Raw genomic sequence first — 8,410 nt, forward strand, 5'->3', positions numbered from 1 at the left:
TTTAGAGTGGTTTGGTAAGGAAGTTTCTGGAACAACACTCCCACCTGCAGGGCCTTCTGTTTGTTACAGCTGGGAACTTGGTGGGAGTCCGAGAGAAAACAACTTCCCTTCAACCAGCACCACGGGTCATGCTCAGATTTTAATCTGATGCCAAGACTAACATCTGGGTCACAAGCCCTCCTGGCTACAGGCCCTGGCAACACTCGGCAGTGGTGCCCTGACGGCATGGCTACATCTTGGTGGGACACTCAGCTAGAAACACTGAAAGGACACTTACTCCATGTGAGAGCTCCTCCTTGGAGAAAGGGAAGATTATGAGTAGCCAAAATGGAGGAGTCATCTCCATTCCAACTGCACTCTCTGAAGGCCTAAGCATGTCAGAGAGATGATTTAATACATGTGTTAACATGAATTGGAGAGGCCATTCCCACAACTGAGTCATCCTAAAGAGAGGAATGCCTGGATCACAGCAATGACATGGCTCATCTTCATCACCTGTCATAATAATCACTACTACAAAGGCAAAGAGAGACAGTGTCTGCAACAATTATTTAATCAAACAACGTATAAAAAGTTTTTGCAATGTCTGACAGACCTGACAAGGGCTGTAATCAGAACCCAAACTGCAGGGTTACTCAAGTTTAACAGTCTTTCAAAGCATCCTTCCTTTTCTTAATGCTAGTTGAAAACATTTCTCCATTCAGATACAGTACTTTCAACACTCCCTGCCAAATAACACAGGTAGCAGGAGCCTTAAAACCTGAGGAAGGGGAAAAAGATTTTTATTTGGCTTGGTCCACCCTTCTACATCAAGAATGCAAGATGTGGTGGCTGCAGGAATATAATTACCAGGAGAACACACCTCAGAGTCAAGAGCACCTCTGTGGCTTTAGCTGGCCAGCAACAAGCTCTGCATCCAGGCAGAGCTGCTCTGCAAGTCCCACACAGAGACACATCCCCGTGTGCCATCTCAAACACGCCAAGGAAACGCCCAGGCCTGAGAGCCAGACTGGAGAAGCTGCAGAAAGACTGCAAGAATCCCTGTCACGATGTTTATGGGATCCCAAAGTATTCCCTCTCAAATTTACGGAAATCTTCCTCAGTAAACACAGTGCCTTCGGGCTTCTTCTTTTCTGTCTTCTCTGGAGGCTGATCTTTGGACTTCCTGCCTCTGTTCTGAGCAAGAACCTTCAGACAATACAGAAATGGAAAAAACAACAGCCATTGTTATTCACACCAAACCACAAAACAGGGATTTTCAAGCTCACCTGCAGCACCCCTGCTGTTCTACAAGAACTCTGCTATTTTCCAGAGTGCCTTCAAAGAAAAGTGAGAGGCAAACCACTGATGTTAACCAAAGCAGGTCACTGGGACAACAGCAGATACCAACTTGTTATTTGGAGTCAAATATGAAAACTATTTTCTAGTAATTGTCACAGAGATAAGAACATGGACTTCAATTCAGAACTTTCTGAAACTATTACCTTCTTTTCTATCCCCTCTCCCCAGGACACAAACCAAAAAACCAACAAGTAGGTGGAATTCCCTCAGCATTTTCTAATACTGACACCTCCTGTAACAATCTCCAGCCTGAGAAACAGTGGCCTAAACCACTTTCATTGTTTATGTAAGTTAACAGTCTGTATCTCCCAAAAGCAGCCCAAGATTCTAGCACTGACATCTATTATTCTCTTCAAATCCTGGCATGAGACTTTTGGGGAAGACCATTCAAGAAATTCTCAAGTTATGAGAAACACCATTTAGGAAGCTGAGTAATTCCTATTAGATGAGCCAGCAGCACATCTGCTTCCTCGTTAATCAGCCTCCAGCTACGGAGAAGGCCAGTTTGATCAACAGTAATGAGAAGGTCTAAACAGGGCACCTCTGCCAGCTGAAACTATGGAATATTTTTGGTAATTAAGAAAAGCCAACAACTGTCAGGATATTTTGAGGAACCTGATGTAGTAGGTGGCATTCCTGCCCGTGGCAGGGTGAATGATGAACGGGATGATCTTTTAAGGCCCCTTCCCACCCAAACCATTCTATGATTTTCACTAGTGTCAGAGAACATCATAGGGGGCAACATTTCAACATCAGTTTAAATCTTACTAAGTTATTTTGCCAGTGCACACAGAAATTCCTCAAGGCCATCTGTAGACAGAAACTTAACCTGACTCTCTTGATGTGTAAGGTATAAATCTGGAAGATCTGGGGATGATTCCCATTCACCTGTGTTCCTCTGTGGAAACAGACCCCACCTTATTCCCCCACAAAATTACAGTCTTACTTGTTCTGTGACAGCTTTGTCTGCAACAAGTCGTCCCTTTAACATGTACTGCAGGTTTTCTCTCAAGTGATTCACAGGCTTCTTCTTATGGTACTCCTCTGGAGCAAAGCAGAAAGTGACAAAATGCATCAGCTTCTCATCCAGGCAGCTCACAAGGAGAGACAGAGGAGGATCAGCAAAGTCCGGGAGAAAGAGGAGAAAGACACCGCTACAGCTCAGGGATAGGGGTGCGCCCACAAACCAGGCTGTGTTTAAAGTGAGCGACACAAAAAAGGGCGACACCAAGAGGGCACGCAGGAGAATGGGACGGCATGGGATGGATACAGCAACCGGCAGCGTGGCTACGGGACACCGCAAAGGTGTCCGGTGCGAGGGCTGAGGAGGGATCGGTGCTCACCTATCGCCGACTTCACGACTCTGCCCTTGACCGTGGCCTTGCTCCTGCCGGGCTCCGGAGCCCTTTTCCTCCGCCTCGCCGCGCCCGCCGTCCTGGGGCCGGCCCGGCCTCGCTGGAGTCCCGGCGGCGCCTTCGCCCGGCCTGCAACGGGAAGAGGGACGGAGTCACTGCAGCCGTACCGGGGAGCCCCCTCCGCCCGCCCGCCCTCCCGGCCAGCCCCGGCCCGCGGGCTCACCCGGCGGCTCCAGCAGCTCCAGGCCGCGCCGCAGCAGCGAGGCCGACATGGCCGCGCGCGCGCGCTCCCGCTCGGCCCACAGCGCCCCGCGCGGCCCGGAGGGCGGGCACGCGCACCCCGCCCTGAGGGGCGGCAGCGCCGGCTGGGCAGGACCGGGCCGGCAGCGAGGGGACGGGCGGGATCCTGCTGGGATCCTGCCGGGGCCGGCAGCGAGGGGACGGACGGGATCCTGCTGGGATCCTGCCGGGGCCGGCAGCGAGGGGACGGGCGGGAGCCTGCTGGGATCCTGCCGGGGCCGGCAGCGAGGGGACGGGCGGGAGCCTGCTGGGATCCTGCCGGGGCCGGCAGCGAGGGGACGGACGGGATCCTGCTGGGATCCTGCCGGGATCCTGCCGGGGCCGGCAGCGAGGGGACGGGCGGGAGCCTGCCGGTGCCGCCCGGCCGCGGGACACTGCCGGGCATCGGCTTGTGGAAAGTGCATATTATATGGCTCTGCGCAGATATTTACCATATGTGTTTTGATGTATTGATTAGTAGTGCTGTATTAACATTTTAATAATACGATAAATGTAGTCTTGTGGTTCAAAGGTAATTTTGTAGTTAAAATAAGAACTTTGTAAGCGGGATATTTTGTTAAGAAAGGAATGAGGCACTCACGCCAGATAGCAGCCACAGGACACCTAAATCTTTCAGAGAAAGAGAATTTATTGCCCTCTTATCAGAAGAAACAAACTTCTTCCCACCTCGAAGGTGCTGTTAGGATTAAGAGTAAGAAGTTGACGATGACCAGACAGAATCCTGTATTGAATGGAATTTATGCATCATGTATGAGGTGTATGAATATGAAACAAGTTATTGTTTTTAAGGGTTATTCCTTTGTTAACAGGTGTCCTTTTCCGGGCTCGTGCTGCCCAGAAAAAGGTACCCAGACATCTGTAACTCTTTGTCTCTATTGTCTCATATTTTCCTAATCCAATTTGTCCAAATTATTATTGTTCATATTACTATTTTTATAACCATTTTATTACTATTAAACTTTTAAAATTTTAAAAACAAGTGATTGGCGTTTTTCACAAGCTAAAACATAGGAATTTTCACCTCAAAACAAGGCAGAACTTCTCTGCGGTTAGGGCAGCAGAGCACTGGAGAGGCTGCAAGGGGAGGCCATGGAGACGCTGTCTCTGGAGACATTCAAAGTCATCTGGATATGTTCCTGTGTCATCTGCTCTAGGTGACCCTGACTTGGCAGGGACTGGGGCTAAGTTATGTGAACATCCAGATCATCTTAAGTCAGGAAGTTCATTGATGCAAGGTCTTTGAATACTTTCAATGCTAATCAGCAAGAAAAAAGACTTAATCGGTGTAACAGGCAGCTGGCAGCATCCCTTAGTCAAGGACATCCAGGAACTAACAAACTTTAAGGATGTAGTAAGTCAGGATGTTCTGTATCAGTAGATCTGATAGCAGTTAGTATCCCATACTCAAGGATATCCTGGAACTAACAACTTTTAAGGATGTAGTAAATCAAGATGTTGATGTATGCCTATATATATATTGCTAACTTGGCAAAATACTCAAGGTCAAGCTATGTCCTCTATAATACTAAACGTCATGCTGAGAGGTCAAACAGACCCCATGCCAGGTGAAGGCCCTTCCCCTGAGCCTGCACAGAAATTAGTTTGGGTTATATAATTACTCCGGCTAACTCATCACAACGCAGGGGCTGTAATTGGAAAGTTAGAAACCCTGAAGTTCTGCATATAAATGATGGTGTGGAAAGTCTGGTGGGTGTGCTTGGTTTGGGGAATGTCACCGAGCACTTGGGCTCACACAACTCTGAAATACATAATCAAGTCTCTCCTAAGCGTGTAATTATTGGCTGGTTGCACACCAGGTAATGAATCTGATTTTGTGGACAACACAAGGGGTCCTGCCATCTCAGGGGTCATCACAGGCCAGGAGGAAAGGGGATGGTGTCATGTTTTGTCTCAGCAAGGCCCCAAAATCCAGATTTAACTGTGCTAGACTCATCAGGCCGAGAGGTTGACTCTGCCATAAATTGCATATATTATTCAGGGTTACTTTAGTCTATTTGTTTAAAGCTTTCTTCTCCAGTTTTCACTCCTCTAGAGACTTCATGCTAATATCTGCTAAATTTAGCTATCATTTGAATAAAGATTATTCAATTATAGCCAGTGCTGCCAGTAACACGCTGACACTGGAGGAGGAAAGCAGTTTATTCTCCCTCAGACATGTCCTGCAGGGAGAAGGGAATACAAATGGCTCTTATTGTTTCTCATAGTAATGATCTGTAACAGGGACCAATAACAGTTAAACCTCTGTGTATTAAAAGACAGTCATTCTCTGGAAATTGTTCTCCAGCCCCTGCAGATGTCACCTCAATGCCTGTCTTTTATTGTTCCTTCTCTCCTGAATCCCTCCCTGGATGGATATCAGCATCCCGTGTCAGCTTCCGCTAGTGCTGCTAATTCATTTTTCTGGACAGGACTTGTGTGGTGCCTATTCCTGGCTTCAGAGCTGGGGAAAATTAACCATTTACTGCTTGTCAGCATGTCACTTCTCACTCCTAGTTTTCCCTTCAATGAGCTATACTTTTAAAAATTGATTTGCAGAAACAGTCACTGGATATGTAACACAGAACACTTCTTCATTTTCTTGTCTTCTGTTAGTAGCTAGTGAAAAATTGAACATGTTCAGCTCTTATTCCCTGCCAGATTTGTCCTTCCAGTTGTGTGAAAGCTCACAAAGTTACAAAGAGGTTATTGTAGCTTTGTGAACAAGCTGAACAAGCCATGAGTTAATAGCCTATTGCTGAAATTGAAAAAAGCAATAAAGAATATTATAGTCAGCAGAAAAGTTGTTACTGCTTGTATATGCACATTATCTTCATCTTGGTCAGAGTGAGATAAATGATAGCTGCCAATGCCATGGGGAAGGTATTTTCAAAATATTTCATCAGTCAAACACTCTCTTTTAGCCCCTAAAATACAATTTACATATTCTGTGTAAGCTGTTCATGGTTTCATATCACACAGTATGTTCAAGACAGCTTATTCTACTGATTAAACACCACATTTGTATAATTTATTAGGAACACCTAATATATTGTTATACATGCTTTGTGTCAGAATGGTGCAACCTCACAAATGCCTTATGCAGGCACCTGATGGAAAAGTGTCTTTTTTGCCAACACTGCAAAACATGTTTACAAATTAGTGTGATAGAAGCTGCACTGATGTGTTATCCTGTTCATGGAACACATATCCCCTTTTCTACCTCAAAAGTAAACCATTACCACCTCATTTCCATTTCTGTTGTGCCAATTAATAACATTCTCAGTTATGTAGGTGTCTCAGAAAATCTGAGTCCCTTCTCATTAAATACCTTCAGTATCAAGGACCCATAATGCAGGCAACTCCTCCTTGACCAGCAAGGCTGGGCGCAGACTTGCTGTGATTTTAGTCAGCAATTACCTGCAGAGTAACATTTAATGAGCACACAGGGGTCACTTTGCCGAGGAGGGAAGGCAAAGCACTTTCTTTTACTGTATTCACAGCCTCCTGCCTCAGAGTCTGATCAGGCTCTTGAAACTGGTTAGTTCACCAAGAGGTTAAATGGATACACACTTTGTGGTTTGACATATTCCCCAGGCTTGGATCTGTTGCCAAAGATCATGGTCTAACAGAGGCTGTGGGGTTTTTACCCCTTGGTGAAATCACGTACCTATTATTAATACATTACATTTCTTCATCTCCTTTTAACAGGATCTGGCAGCTTTTCTCAGGGCATGATTGTTGCTGTTTCTCCTGACTGTGTTCTGGAGGCAGCTGTGCTTGGTCTTACCAGACATGGTGATTTTAGCATCTGTCCTGATCCTGCTGGGTCGCCCTGGTACAGCCAACACCTGCCATGCTCGTGCAGACAGAGGTGCAGTCTTCCTTTGCTCTTTGACCTTCATAGAGAATTGTGCTCATATCTGTTCCCTGCACTGCTAAACAGGATAAATTTGTTGGCTTATATTAGGAATGTATAATCATCTCTTAATATGAACTGGGTTTTGCCTGTGTAGTATATGCTACTTCTACCATAGCTGTGGAATATAGGCATTTGGATCACATAATGTCTTCTCCATGTTGTAAACTGTAAAATATCCTCTGCTGACATTAGATTAAGTCAACTGCCTGTTTCTGATAAATCTGCTTTGTGCTGAACACAGCATATGAAATGCTGTATTTCTCTTTACAGGAGCTTCCATGGCTTTATCAATCTCTCAGTGGTGATATGCTCCTTGTGTCATCATGATATATACATTTAACTAAGCCTTTCTTTTACTCAGTCACTGTTGAAAGCAACTGAGCAGACCCTACAAATAGCTTTTTCCAGACTAGTATGTACTATTAAAAACTTAATGTTATGAGACTTTGTTTATGTCAGTACAAAAAAACCCCCAGTATTTCATTATACTGTTTTAGGGCCTCTATTCAAATTAAAACTTCATCCAAGATGAATAAAATTAAAATTTCATTGCTTTGCAATCCCTCAAAAATCAGTTCGGTTAGCTCTTTGAAGCACTTTGGGGACAGAATGAATGCCAAATGTTCTTCATTTAAATGTATAACATCCAAATAAATCACTATCTTAGAGCCTGAATAATCTGAGTTTAGATGGCAAAAGCCACAGGTGCTGCATTTCAGATTGAGCATGCCTTTCTTTCTGAGATTTAAGATGTCTTCGAAAGCTTCCTCACACTAATGTTCATGTTTTATAGCTTTCTTTAAATCTCATGCCTCAGTGGGTACCTGGCTTTTCAAGTACTAAATAACCCAGCCTACAGATCAGTTGAAGTAACTTCCATATGTGAATATTATCAGTTCACTTTCTGCTTGCTTTCTTAAAGCATTGAAAACTGGTAATTTTTCCTGCTTGAATATGTGGATAAAGCTCCTGGTTCATCTTGGAACAACTATTTGTTCCCTATTATTCTGGGATTTGGAAGACATCTGATTTAGCTTGTTCCAGTTTATTATTCTGTGTTATATGCTAACAAAGATGTACCTGATATTCATGTCTAATGATACTGCTGTCTGTGGCAGCTCATAATAGCTGTCTGTTTGCTCTTACTTTATGTTCCAGCTTCTGGATTCAGGGGGTTATGTAGGAGTCTCAGTCTGAAGGAATGTTGTGAAGGATGTGAGAAAACAGAAGCTAAGGGCAGCATTAGAAGTCAAATGTAACAAACACAAGCATTTATTTAGTTTAGGGCTTTTTAAAAAACCACAGTTTTATGATTTTGGGAAATGGGATCCTGATGTCTGAACACTTGGTACAGTCCACACTGACACATATATCTGTATTGTCTCTTCCAAATGAATCAGACTGATTTTCAAGCTGATTTATAGCAGATTTTCACCTCAGCGTGTTTCATCATATGTGGATTGTGGAATGTGCTTTGCTTTAAGCAGCTGTCCAG

At 44.6% G+C, this 8,410-nt stretch overlaps 1 protein-coding gene across 1 annotated transcript; it reads right to left on the bottom strand.

Moving 5' to 3' along the window:
• Window positions 1–537: 537 nt before the first annotated feature.
• On the bottom strand, window positions 538–2,968 carry RPS19BP1 (ribosomal protein S19 binding protein 1). The gene is made up of 4 exons (XM_058022649.1): window positions 2,920–2,968; window positions 2,685–2,825; window positions 2,288–2,385; window positions 538–1,188 (listed from the first exon to the last, which is right to left on the bottom strand). Exons 1-4 carry the CDS (start codon window positions 2,966–2,968, stop codon window positions 1,054–1,056), a joined length of 423 nt encoding a protein of 140 aa, XP_057878632.1. The 3' UTR covers window positions 538–1,053.
• Window positions 2,969–8,410: the final 5,442 nt, after the last annotated feature.

The sequence above is a fragment of the Melospiza georgiana genome, chromosome 4 (genome assembly GCF_028018845.1).
Source record: "Melospiza georgiana isolate bMelGeo1 chromosome 4, bMelGeo1.pri, whole genome shotgun sequence".
Taxonomy (NCBI): Eukaryota; Metazoa; Chordata; class Aves; order Passeriformes; family Passerellidae; genus Melospiza; species Melospiza georgiana.

Bases quoted from the DNA above. Each gene is read 5' to 3' on its own strand.
- RPS19BP1 (XM_058022649.1), bottom strand. From the start codon at position 2,968: ATGTCGGCCTCGCTGCTGCGGCGCGGCCTGGAGCTGCTGGAGCCGCCG. The intron at 2,826-2,919 runs GTGAGCCCGCGG...TTCCCGTTGCAG, and splicing joins GGAGCTGCTGGAGCCGCCGG to GCCGGGCGAAGGCGCCGCCG. The intron at 1,189-2,287 runs GTAAGACTGTAA...TATTGTCTGAAG, and splicing joins ACAAAGCTGTCACAGAACAA to GTTCTTGCTCAGAACAGAGG.